This window comes from Phyllopteryx taeniolatus, chromosome 8 (assembly GCF_024500385.1).
Source record: "Phyllopteryx taeniolatus isolate TA_2022b chromosome 8, UOR_Ptae_1.2, whole genome shotgun sequence".
Taxonomy (NCBI): Eukaryota; Metazoa; Chordata; class Actinopteri; order Syngnathiformes; family Syngnathidae; genus Phyllopteryx; species Phyllopteryx taeniolatus.
Window position 1 is genome coordinate 21690942 of NC_084509.1, and position 14132 is coordinate 21705073.

At 37.0% G+C, this 14132-nt stretch overlaps 1 protein-coding gene across 6 annotated transcripts; it reads left to right on the top strand.

Annotated features, from left to right (window-relative positions):
- The first annotated feature begins 728 nt into the window (after window positions 1-728).
- zgc:113279 (uncharacterized protein LOC553749 homolog) lies at window positions 729-13191 on the top strand. 6 transcript variants are annotated; one of them, XM_061782975.1, is made up of 12 exons: window positions 729-819; window positions 890-1034; window positions 1412-1533; window positions 3283-3310; window positions 3385-3455; window positions 3563-3713; window positions 3811-4084; window positions 5845-5950; window positions 6340-6486; window positions 8257-8317; window positions 10035-10198; window positions 11837-13191. In XM_061782975.1, exons 2-12 carry the CDS (start codon window positions 899-901, stop codon window positions 11858-11860), a joined length of 1284 nt encoding a protein of 427 aa, XP_061638959.1. In that variant the 5' UTR covers window positions 729-819; window positions 890-898; the 3' UTR covers window positions 11861-13191. The 6 variants fall into 6 exon arrangements, with proteins under 6 accessions (XP_061638959.1, XP_061638961.1, XP_061638962.1 ...); XM_061782977.1 differs by lacking the exon at window positions 729-819 and having other exon boundaries at window positions 3817-4084; XM_061782978.1 differs by lacking the exon at window positions 729-819 and having other exon boundaries at window positions 3409-3455.
- The last annotated feature ends 941 nt before the right edge of the window (window positions 13192-14132 follow it).

A 14132-nucleotide genomic window follows, 5' to 3' on the forward strand; every position in this document is an offset into this window, starting at 1 on the left:
ATCAGCCCCGCAATAAGAGGGAAAAAAAACAACAACAAAAGTAGATGAGGAGGAAATGAAGTCTCGGGGGTTGCTATTGTGATTTTGCAGCGTAGCCGGCAAATTTTATCTGGGAAATCTCATTGTCTCTCGAGGTGTCAGAGGATGTCGCAGTGTGTAAAAATATTTGAAAACGATTTACTACTCTTTTGTTGCCGGTAAATTGGTGTAAAAACCAGGAAATGTCTAACAGTGTACTATAAAGTTTCAGCTCCAAGCAGTCAAATGTAGCTCGCTGCTCTTAATGTAAATTAATGCTAAATAAAAGAATTTAAAAAAAAATTACTCACTGTAAATGTTAGTATGGAAGGAATTTGAAAATGTTGGTGGTCAGTTACATCAACGGAGGCATAACATGTTGTAGTCAGTCGGTGTGTTAAGTGTGTTAGAGTTGTATTTATCTGTTGTTGCCTTTTTAAACTCTCTTAGGTGTCATTTAAATTCTGCTACCTAGTTAAGTGACTTTTGGAAAATATATAGGCCTACTGTATATATTATTTCTTTTTTTGTTTTTACAAAGTTAAATAATGAATATTACAATGTCAATATTTTTATGTTGCTATTTTAAAGTGAATTTACATCCGACTTAATTTAGTATGAATGGAAGGAGTTACATTTTGGGGTTGATTTACATAATATGCAACGTGTATGCAATCAGTGGGTGTGGTTAGTGTCAGATTACCAGGTAGGTACATTACTTGTCAGCAAGCTGTCATGTCAAGGCAAGCTGGAGTACCAGGTGTGGGGACTTGATCGACCAATTACACGGAGTTTGTGGAGGTACTTGACAGAAAGTTTTGTTTTGTCTCACAGTTCTTCATTGATAGTATAATGTGTCCTTTTTTAATAGCCGGACAAGATGAGAGGACGTTATAAACAACTGGAGGGCAAGGAGCGAGTGTACGGCAGCGCTCATCCAGTTTCTCAGCCGCCGGGGTCTGCAGCACACACTGCCTCCGACTTGAGCATCCAGGAGGCAGATGACTGGGAAACAGGTACAAAGGCTTGGATCGTTTGATTAACCCTGTGGAGTTGTCAAATGTTGTAGTTCACAATTCTTCAGTTCGAAAGGAAGATTAAACGACCTCATTTGTGGAATGAAAATGCAGTAATATTCGCCACAATTTAAAAACAAACACATTTTTAAAACTTAACCTTGTTTTGAAATTATTGTACCGTATGCAAGGGTATCGGTAGGCACTAGGTAGACCATTAAAACCATCCTGACTGTATTTACTTGATACAGTCAAGAGAGTAGTGAACTGTGTCTGGCATAAACTTCATGCCTTCCTTTCACACAAATTCTGCTAACATGATTGTGAAAGTGTGTGTGCTTTCGTGATTTATGATACCATATTGCTCAATCTTTTAGCTCCAAAGCGTAGCAGTGAAGATGTTCAGAAAGTATATCTTGGAGTGCGTGTTAAGATGCCTGTCAAGGATCTGCTTCGGAATATCCGCATAGCCCAGGGCAGGGACCCCAAAGATCTTCAGGTAATCAATCAATCATTCAATATATCAATCAATCAATCTATCGATCTATCTCTCTATCTATCTATCTATCTATCTATCTATCTATCTATCTATCTATCTATCTATCTATCTATCTATCTATCTATCTATCTATCTATCTATCTATCATCCATCCTACATACCTTCCTACCTTCCTATCTGTTGGTCTAACTATCTATCTATCTATCTATCTATCTATCTATCTATCTATCTATCTATCTATCTATCTATCTATCTATCTATCTATCTATCTATCTATCTATCTATCTATCTATCTATCAATCTATCAGTCATTCAGTCTGTCTGTGATCTTGTCTGTCGGCCAACCTGTCTGTCAGTCGGACTTTATCTGTCTGCCACATGAACATTTATATAAAGGTTACGCAAATCTAACTTGTGGAGGTGTAATTTCGCCAAAGGAAAACTTGTTTGAAACTTGTTGAAGAAAAGTCAATTCTTATTAAGTTTTTACTCTGTTTAGCTTTGTATTAATATTACAATCATTATTATTTTCTGGAACAGTAAGTTCTTGTAGAGAAGGCATACTATTTTGATTGTCATAGTCTGCTGGAAGCAATTTTTTAAAATGTGGTTGTGTTTTTATGTAAAAGAAACTATCTATCTATCTATCTATCTATCTATCTATCTATCTATCTATCTATCTATCTATCTATCTATCTATCTATCTATCTATCTATCTATCTATCTATCTATCTATCTATCTATCTATCTATCTATCCATCCATCCTACATACCTTCCTACCTTCCTATCTGTTGGTCTATCTATCTATCTATCTATCTATCTATCTATCTATCTATCTATCTATCTATCTATCTATCTATCTATCTATCTATCTATCTATCTATCTATCTATCTACCTATCTATCTATCTACCTATCTATCTATCTATCTATCTATCTATCTATCTATCTATCTATCTATCTATCTATCTATCTATCATCCATCCTACATACCTTCCTACCTTCCTATCTGTTGGTCTATCTATCTATCTATCTATCTATCTATCTATCTATCTATCTATCTATCTATCTATCTATCTATCTATCTATCTATCTATCTATCTATCTATCTATCTATCTATCTATCTATCTATCTATCTATCTATCTATCTATCTATCTATCTATCTATCATCCATCCTACATACCTTCCTACCTTCCTATCTGTTGGTCTAACTATCTATCTATCTATCTATCTATCTATCTATCTATCTATCTATCTATCTATCTATCTATCTATCTATCTATCTATCTATCTATCTATCTATCTATCTATCTATCTATCTATCTATCTATCTATCTATCTATCTATCTATCTATCTATCTATCTATCTATCAGTCATTCAGTCTGTCTGTGATCTTGTCTGTCGGCCAACCTGTCTGTCAGTCGGACTTTATCTGTCTGCCACATGAACATTTATATAAAGGTTACGCAAATCTAACTTGTGGAGGTGTAATTTCGCCAAAGGAAAACTTGTTTGAAACTTGTTGAAGAAAAGTCAATTCTTATTAAGTTTTTACTCTGTTTAGCTTTGTATTAATATTACAATCATTATTATTTTCTGGAACAGTAAGTTCTTGTAGAGAAGGCATACTATTTTGATTGTCATAGTCTGCTGGAAGCAATTTTTTAAAATGTGGTTGTGTTTTTATGTAAAATAAACTGTTACGCCCAAAAACATCTCACTCCTACTTTTCTGCTTTTTTACCAGCAGAACCTGCGCACCCAAAAAGTACAAGGTAAAAATAGATTTTGTGACACTTCCTAATTTTAGTTAATTACTTTGTTAAGTCCTGTTTCATGTGATCTTCAGTGATTAGACACGTGTCTTTCTCAGGAGACAAGAAACGAGTTCAAACTTGCACAGGAAATCGAACAAGCAAGGTCAGTCAACGTGATCCCTCCTCAGATGTCTGCAAGTTGTTATGAAATAATGTCAAGAATTCAACATTCAAAGGACCGCAAATTCCTTGGCTGTCTTTCACTCACAGAGAAAGCGCACCACCAGTGGCCTGGAGGAGCTGGCAATCATTGTCGAGGTGCTGGAGGAGGATCTGAGGACCGACACCACAAACCGTTCCCTTATCCAAATGTCGTCTCCCAGCTCACCAGTATCACCTGAGTACACGTCTGAGACTAATGGTAATTTACTAGTGTCACATACAGGTATTTCTTTGAAGAAAAATATACATATTAATCAATAGCATTACCTCAATTTCCACCTTTACTTGATTAAAAGGTACAGGTTACAACAGTGATGAGTCCGATGAAATCATCCCAAGCCCCCCTTCGCATACAATCTATTCACCTGGGACAGCAGAGTACCAACAAACCCTACCCCCTCCTGAGGCCATGGTCACAAGCTACCAGCCCGCGTGGATAACAGACTATTGGTTCACTAACTGCCCAGTGAGCAGCTCCGAGTTCTTTTGGGCACAGCTTCAGAAGGAGGAAATCAAGCTGAGGACCATCTCTGACGAAGCACTGCTAGCCACTAATAAACACAGTCGAACGTAAGTTTAACATTCTTAATTGTCATTCAATTGTTAAAAAAAATTAAAGTTAAATAATGAATTACTGACTTACGCCAAGACCAAGGGCGAGCAACCTTAAATACTCAAAGAGCCATTTAGAGACAGAGAGAGCCTTTGAACATCTAAAGTGAGGATAACACTCTAGATATCAAGTTTGAACTGCTACAGAGCACACAAAATGTTATTTCTGCATGTAACAAAAACATTTTGAGCTCTGAAACAAGGCAGTGGGTCAAAGCTTACTTTCAAATAAAATGGTCACTGTCTATTTTAGTCCTCCTCGTATTCGTGATATTAAAGCCAAATTTAAAATTTCCACCAACAACAAACCAAAAATGCCGTCTTATTCTGTGTTCCATCATCATTTTATCGCATGCAAAGCATGCAGTCACACACACACACACACACACACACACACACACACACACACACACAAATTAAACACTTTAAAAATCAGATTTTTATAAAATGTGATTTTATAGATTTTTTTGTTCTCATTCTGTTTCTCAATAGGTGAGGTATAGCTATCATGTAAATTACAGGCCTCATCTTTTTAAGTGGGAGAACTTGCAAAATTGGCGGCTGACTAAATACTTTCTTGTATCCACTATATATATATATATCCATCCATCCATCCATCCATTTTCTGAGCTGCTTCTCCTCACTAGGGTCGCGGGCCTGCTGGAGCCCATCCCAGCTATCCTCGGTCAGGTGGCGGGGTACACCCTGAACTGGTTGCCAGCCAATCGCAGGGCACATACAAACAAACAACCATTCGCACTCACATCCACACTTACGGGCAATTTAGTGAGTGATGTCTGTTTTTAACACATTCATGTAGTAAGTAGCATTAAACATTCTGTTTTCTTCAGAAACTTTTCTTTTTCTTGTTCTTTTTCATGTTTTACCTACCAGAGGTCAAATAGCTCAATCAAGCTTGGTGATAGGTGTTGCACATCGGCGCATGTGTCCCATATGTAAACTAACAAATAAAATAAAAAAACATTTTATTTTAATGTTACAAGAACACTATAACCTTCAAATTTAGTATTACATTTGAAAAATAAATGATTGAACTAATTTAACTTTAAATTAAATACTCATTATTTATTTTCTAAAGTAACAGAGAGGCACAGCAAAAGGATGAAAGTGCCACATGCTGGACCACTACAGTCAAGGTGATCAGAGAGACAGGCAGGAGAGTACTTGGTGTATCTTGTGGTCGGAGAGGGTAGAAGGAGACTTAGTGGTGGAACCTCAAAGTACAGGAACTCATACAAGCTAAGAAGTGGGACACTGAGAGGACCAAGGAGAGGAGAAAGGAATACATTGAGATACGACGTAGGGCGAAGGTCGAGGTGGCAAAGGCCAAACGAGGCATATGATGACATGTATGGCAGGTTGGACACTAAAGAAGGAGAAAATGATCTATACAGGTTGGCCAGACAGAGGGCTAGAGATGGGAAGGATGTGCAGCAGGTTAGGGTGATTAAGGATAGAGATGGGAATGTGTTTACTGGTGCCAGTAGTGTGCTGGATAGATGGAAAGAATACTTTGAGAAGTTGATGAATGAGGAAAATGAAGGAGACGAAAGAGTAGAAGATGTGTGTGGTAGACCAGGAAGTAGCAATGATTAATAAGGGGGACATTAGAAAGGCATTAAAGAGGATGAAAAAGGAGCTACATTGTCCCTTTGTATATCACATCTTAATGGCTTTGTCTCACTCTCTCTCTACAGAGCTCTCCATAGTGTGGTGTGTGACGGCAACAGGGCACTGGCCTACGCAATCGCGAAAAGGCTGGCTCCTCTCAACAGTTTAGACCTGAAAGATTCGAATGGGATGGTACAGTACAAATTTGAAAAAGTTTCCAGCATTTTTTTTTTTATTATTAAATAAAGCTTCATTGCCACCAAAATTTTACAGTGTGAAAACAGAAGGATAAATGTTTTATTTGCCAGATGTGTTTCAAAGTTCTACTTTACAGTAAATCTCAAGCCCGTGCAGAATGCTTTCACCAAAGGTTTAACACCTTTGATTTTAGTGTGGTTCAGATACCCAAAACAAGTCAAGAACTGTTAGCATACAGTTACTGTATTTGTAGCACTGTTCGAAGCAGCTGGACCCATCACTGGCTCTATAGGGTCCAACAGATTTCGAAAACTGATTACAAGCAATGAGAAAATGCTCATTCGGTGAGCTTTGTAAAATGCCCTTGTCTTTTATGTTTGCAGACTGCCCTCCTCCTCGCAGCCAAGCACAACCATCACCTGATAGTTGAGGATCTGATTAATTTGGGTGCTCGTGTCAGTGAAAGAAACAACTCGGGAAAGTCGTGTCTTCACCTCAGTGCTGAGAAAGGCTTCATCCGAGTGCTTGAGGTTAGAACCTTGCTTGGAGTAAAACGCCAGTAAATGTGTCCTGATCCTCAACTGCCTATATATATATATATATATATATATATATATATATATATATGCACTTTTCCCCGTGAATATGAGGAATGAAGTGGAAATAACAGTAATGATTGCTATAGGTACTGATTATCCATAACCAAACTACAAGCAGTTATTAGGTTTATACATAAATTATTATTGTCATGTCAATACAACATTTCCTAAAAAGGAGTAAGCCAAAGATGCATTTAATTTGCATATAGAATCTGACGTAGTGCATTTTATTGTATTCTCAGTTTATAGACTGTATTCCATTTGCATCGATGTACTTCAATCCCTGTACCATTCGTTCTTTCCATTTTCAAGTGGCAATCGAAAATCTAAAATAGAAAAAAGGGACTTGTTATTTGGTTATTTGTTTTTTATTTCAACACATAAAAAGAATAATTCATGATTAAACTCAGATCAAAAATATGAAATGGAAAAACAGGCCACAGGACTGAATTTGATTTTAATAATGAATTGGTCAGGTTTGTGTGACTGAAATGTTTGGTAACCAGCGTTAGTATTCCACTTTAGCTTGTGAGCGACCGCTGTCAATTGAGACATATCCACGCAGTTCCTCGCGTAGCGTAAGAGAATGAAAATAAAGGTAACATAATTTTCCATCTTGGAAATTGTCCGTAGGTGTGAATGTGATTGCGAATGGTTGTTTATCTATTTGTGCCCTGCGATTTGCTGGCGACCAGTTCAGGGTGTACCCCGCCTCCCGCCCTAAATCAGTTGAGACAGGCGCCAACACGAGGCAACCCTAGTGAGGAAAAGCTGTTCAGAAAATGGATGGATGGATGGATGGATGGATAGAAAATGGCTGATGGATCGTGGTCAGGTGGCATCAGTACGGACTGATTATGGCGGCTAACAAGCTGTATTTTATTATTATTATTTTTTTACTAATGTTCATTACAAAATTTACGGTCATGCAAATGACCAATTAAATTCAGTCCTATATATGGCTTTTTAAATTGTTGTTATTTTGTTTTAGATTTAAAAAAAAATACAAAATAAAATTATGGGTCACTTTTTATTTTTTTTTGCATTTCAATTTTGAATTGGCAGTTGAAAGTAAATGAAGGAATGATACACAGATTTGTCCCTGTCATAGATTAAATGTTTGATGCCAGGTGACACTTTCAAAAAAAGAAAAAGAAAAATGAAAAATCGAGCTTCTGACCGAAATAGAAGCACATTGAACCTTCAAGTAGCAGTAAAATTGGAACAGTGATGACCATTAACATTATTTGCTACAAGATTGCCCCCAAGTTTTGAAAATACACATTACTTTTTAGTCCCTGTGCCACAGACAAATCGACACCACTAAATATGCAAATCAGATGTTACACAAGACATAATCAACTGATCACAAAGCCGAGACAATATTGTACTATACGTACGACTCAGTAAAACATATTTTGTTCTACCTGTATATTATAAAATCGTATATTGCAAAACCAATACACCTTCCAAAATATCTTGAAACAGTTGTTTAGTTTAAATTAATGTCCATATCTTCATATTTCGAATTGTTTGTAGCCCAGGGTGTGTGCTTTGTATTTTCAATTGACTCTTGCCAACTTGACTCTTCACGTGACTCATTAAAGCTACGACTCGTCTTTGAACTCAATCGCCTTGTTTTTTTTAAAAGCTAGCGACACATGTGATACATAACTTGCTTACCTGTCGGCTTTCTTTTAGGTTCTGAAACGTGTTATGATGGAGGGTGTGTACATTGATGTTGAAGCCACCGATAAGTCTGGTAAGTTGTTTTGCGTTTGTTTTAAAGGAAGTCCCCTGTTGAAAACCTTATGTGCTTTAATGTCTCCATGGATCAATTGCCTTTGCCAAGGAGAATTTTCATTGGCATTGGTGCATTCGAATGATTGTTACTGTGCAAATTTTTGTTTAGTTTTATCAGAGGTTGGGAGGAAGTCACATATCATCTCAGATCATGAGTACGTGTCAAGTGTGACCCTTCAAGTTTCAAGCAAGTACCAAGTAACTGTGGCAAAAATCAAGCAATTCAAGTCGAGTCCCAGCTAAAGTTGATACCAGTTGAGTTAAGTAATCACTTGGGTTAAACAAGTCATGAATTCATTGATCAAATTTGTAAGTACATACAGTATAATGCAGTTCAAAAGTTTGGGTCACCCAGACAATTCCATGTTTTCCATAGAAGCTTTCATGCTCATTCATCAAATCGGTTGCAACATGAATAGAAAATATGACAAGACATTGACGAGGTTAGAAGTAATGATTTTCTTTTTTTTTTTTCTTTAAATACAAATTTTGTCCTTCAAACTCTCACATTAGGCAGAAATGAATCTGCACGCACTTACCTCCATATGGCTCATGCGGCGTCCTTCTGCAACGAAGCATCACAGCGATCGATTTAACAAAACAAGCTCACTCAAATGTATCTAAACTCGTTATTTTCATAATCAAGCGCTGCCCACAGGGTATGGCATTGTGTTGAAAAATGTTTAATTTGGGAAAATCTCCCACTTTACCAGCCCTAATAAAATTAATTGCAAATTCTGTTCAAAGTAGAAACAAACAGTAAGATATTCACAAGCCTGAAAATACAGAATAGACACGGATTACAGAATACCGACTTGTATAAGCAGTTGTTTTGTTTTCTGCTGGTCAAATGTAATTTGATGTTAAATTAACCCGGCTAATGGATAATTAAATTGACTAGTAAACATTATTCATGACATAAAAATGGAGCCACAATCTACTTTTCTCATTGGTCCTCTTCAATCCCTCAGGCAGGCAGCTACCTTAGAACCACTGATTATTGACCAAGATTTCCTATGGTGAAAAGGCATTATTTTAAGATGTTCACATTACAATCTGGTCAGAATCTACACAATCTGATGTTTTATCTTTATTTTTTTTCCAAAAGAAATCAAATTATATCCCATTTGAGCACATATTTCACTGTGACTACAGTGTAAAATGATGTAATTCATTCATATCTGATCCAGATTGTGCATTTGGCAACTGTTTAAACATGGTCAGATGCTAGGAAGCATGTGTTTGTGCTTTATGCAGATGAAGAATATTTTATGAATCCCAATATAAGCGAGTTCAGGTAGCAGATGACAAATATTTAAGCAATGAAAGTTGTCTGTGCTCTCTGTCTTGTTAATAATTATATGTCCACTGAAGTTGCAGTCCGTAGTCCTGTACTATAGTGATTCCCATTTTTGACACAAAGCAGATGAGTAGCATATATGCCTATGAAATAGGACAGTGAAGACTGAAATTTTGACAACAGCGTTAACAACAAAAATGTATGAATTTAAATTGAGAAAAAAACAAAAACAGGTAAAATGACAACACAAACACTCTAACGGCAGATTTGCCACCATTTTGAAGAATATAAGAAAATGTACAGTATATGTAATTCCTTTTTTTGTATTGTTCTTGTTGATCTGGTATTAGTCATCCAACTATGTATGTGTTCATAGGAATGAGTGTTCTTCAGTGTGCTTCAGTGGCCCTCAAGGTGACATTGCAGCAGTTGGAACTGAGAAAGAGCCTCAATCACACTAAGCTCCACACACTCCGCAAGGAACAGCTCCTAAAGACCCTGGAGTGTCTCCTGCAAATGGCCAGCTACTCTCATGTCATGGTTCGTACGAGACCAGAGAACGGATGCATAAAGGATAGAATATGGTACTCTGTATGTCCATAGTCAAAACTTAAGCTCCCGTAGGAACGAAAACAATGCAATTAACACATAATGGAAATGCGAACACCACTAAACAATACATTAAAACCACAACGCAACGACATTAACACACAACGGAAATGCAAATGCCACAACATAGCGACATGAATGTTGTGGATCAATATCGCTATGTTGCGGAAGGATGGATGGATGTTGCAGTGTTTCTATTTCGGTTGTGTGTTAATGTCATTGTGTTGTGGTTTCAACGTGTTGTGTTGTGGGGTTTGCATTTTTTTGTTGTGTGTTAATTTTGTTGTGTTGTGGCATTTGCGATTGTTGTTACCTGTCTCGGCCACTGCAAAACTATGTATATGATTGCATTGTCCCAAAATGCAATACCTGTACATCTGAAAACTACAACAGAAGTCTATTAATTCAGAAATGGCTGAGGCATACAGCACAGGAGCAGAAAAAAAATCAAAATATTAATAAAGTAAGAGGATTAAAAAAATTCAAGAATTAAAAATGAGAGGATTCTGATATTGGAACTAGATCTCTGTATCACGTAACGCGACATTGAACAGACAATATTGTGTAATGAATAAAATACAGGTTTACGTTGGACCCGATTAAGATTGTTCACATGATGTTGTTTATGTCCAGTCATAGCTGAACAGTGTCAATTATAGGTATGTTACAAAAACAAAAAAACAACTCCAATCACGTATATCAAAATAGATGATATAATTAGATAAATAAAATGAGCCTTAGTTTGTAAAAATCAGTTCAGGATTAAGGATTTTATGCCATTTTTTTTATGTCGTGAATCGGCCCAAATTGACGCCGAAATCAGGGAACATTTTGATCTTTGTCAGAACCACAGAATATCTCATCTGAATTGAACATTTTTTAAAAAGGAGGTGTTGAAGGGATTTCCCAACAACGTCATCGGCCAGTAGAGCGAGGATTTCATTGAGCGAAACAATGAAAATCGTGATTTTGGTGGACCTCCACTAAATCCAAGTTTGGGAAATCTGTCACCACGAAATGGAAAGAAAATGGCGGCTGATTTTGTAAAATATTAATGCAACCGATTGCTCGGTCTTTTCTGAGTTCACCAATAATCATCTTCAGATTTGGATTAACTTTATTGTCTCTACTTGAAGTAACTCGTCCGTGACAACACAACCGTGTTTTGATTTTCACTTCTTTTAGTAGGGGCGGGGAGACATTTCCAAAAGGTCATCCAAACATTGCATCTGAGTGGGGAAAAAAAAAAACTTTACTATCATCGTTGTCAATATTAGCATGAAGTGAGCTGAAATGACGCTCCAGGTGTCTTTTAAACATGACTGGAAAGTCCGGCATAGTAAAAAAAAAAAGAGGCTCCCAATTTGCTTTACAAAAATGTAGTTCCTCCCATTCAGATAAGTCCCGTGCTCCTCTTCAACTCTGCCATTGTGATTTCCACAGTTGTGCTGGCAGACAGCGAACAGCAATCAATGACTTACGGCTATGGTGTGTGTGTGTGTGTGTGTGTGTGTGTGTGTGCGTGTGTTTCTAATCACAAGTTCATTTTCCTTCTGTTCTTTACAATAGGGAACCTGGGGTATGAACGCCTAAACCGCAGCATGTCAGCTCGGTCGAGACCCGACAGTAATGTTCTGAGTATGAACAGGCATGGTTTGTGATAGTGACCATAATTCATCGTCTCTTCCCTGACAAATCCAGTCCTGTTACGTCAAGCATCTAAGGTTGTGTCAATTAAAAATGCCAGATTTGGAATCAGGTCTTTAAAAATGTTCACAAAGTGTAGGTGCTCATGAGATGGTTTCTGTGAAACTTCCTTGTTTGTTACATTCAGTAACAACTTGCCTTCAGTGTGTGATCCAGTTGTAAATGTCTAGCTTGATGGTGTATGCTTGTGTGCTATGTATTGTATTTGGCTTAGTTTACTAATTCATGATTTGGATCCCATAAAGTTCCCCATAATTGACTGGTTTGTTTGTATAAAAATGCTATGCCATGCGTGTACCAAACAAACAAGTAAACCTATCAGCAGAAAATTAACCTGACCACCAAAATAACCATAATTGATACCATCTTGTTCAGATCTGGACCTTTTGCAGTAGTATCAAATTACTATTAGCTGACTTGAAGATAATGTGCTACTGTAAATATAGCCGAGTCCAATACGATTGTGTGTATCAATTTCAGCATTGCCCATCGTTATATACACAATACAGCTAATACATTTACAACCATGATACTGGATCAAGATCATACTTTTGTATGAGAGGGCATTATATTATGTGTGTTGAACATTTGTAGTGAGAGGTTCTGTTGTTTTATATGTGTTTTTAAATGGTGTGTTTCATGCAGGCTCTTCATTAATGTCACCTTTTACCGTATAATCAGTAAGTGTATATTTTGTGCTCATTTACAACTGTCAAACAGTTGAAGACTCACTTTTGGGTCAAGAGCAGCGCTATTGTACTGCCAGTTGAATGGAATCATATTTACTGTACATTGACAATTACTGCATCTAATCAAATAACTGTGTTACCGTGGCATTTCCACTTAATATCACTACTCTTAAACTGTATCGGTATTTGTGTCAAATTGGTATTTGTGTCAAATTGTGAGTACTATACTTATTATATTATTATGTATTATTATTTCAAATTTGTATGTATGTTTTGTGATTGGTAAGGAACATAAAGAGAACCCTTTGATAAACGGAGATTTAGACATCACTGTTAATTTTGTTATTGTTATTAGATGGTAGACTCGAGTTGGCAAGGCTAGTATACTGGAATTTATTTGTGTGAAAATACAGCATTGTGTTATGTATTATGTGCTTCCATGTGACAATGACTCTGTGCGGTGATGTGTAAATATAATAACTGTGCATTGCCATCTTTAGGTATGAAAAAAAGTCTATACATACAGTATCCAAGTCTTGCCGTTTTTATTTGTGATTTCCCCCCCCGCTCACACACACACACACACACACACACAAATTGAAAGTTAGTACCACCTTTTGATTTTGTGCACAGCCGTTCACGTCATGAGTCACATGTTGACATGACAAGGGCTGTACAAAATGAGTGTCAAAAAAAAAAAAAGCATACAGCAAATCATGTTGTCAAATGTCGGTCATATTTTGGGTTTGGAGCGTCTCATGCTTTGTACTCAACAACAAGGCAGACTAAAATTCAAAACCATTTCATCCCTTTTTATACATTTTATAAAGATGAACGTCATTGTTTTTAGTGCAAACTGAAATCAAGTTAAACTGCATAGTTCATGTATGAAGTGTTACACAAGACAACAGACACGTTTGTTCAGACTTGTGCTACTGGTGTAGGCACTGGTTTTTAATGTTCTTCTTGGATACTCGCAACTAAATGTGTGATCTGGTGACAAAAGGAAGCCACCGAGAAGACAAAAATGTTGTAGCCACGCACATTAGCTTGCTACCAACTTTATTGTGACAGGTACCATGGCATCCAGTAGTTAAACCAAGAACAAACGCGACAGTGCAATTGAATATAAGCAGAATTATGATCACCACTCACCTTTGTGAATGTTCAAAGAGGAACAACAGGTGATTAGGACAAGTAATTATGGCACATACAAGTTAAACCGGTTCCCGTGCTCATTTTGTTCAAATAGCATTCTTCTTGAACAGTTGCCGAAGCCCCCTAAAAATAGACCTAACGACACCACTGCATCGCGCCGTAAAATGTTGAACTGTTGCCGTAATAAAGACATGAATCCGTCATGTTCACGATAAGGATTAACATTGAGCATGTGTGTTTATGTCACCCACAGTTCATTGAATGTGTGTCTTACTTAACTCTTGCGTTACATATATGTTGCCCTTTTTTTT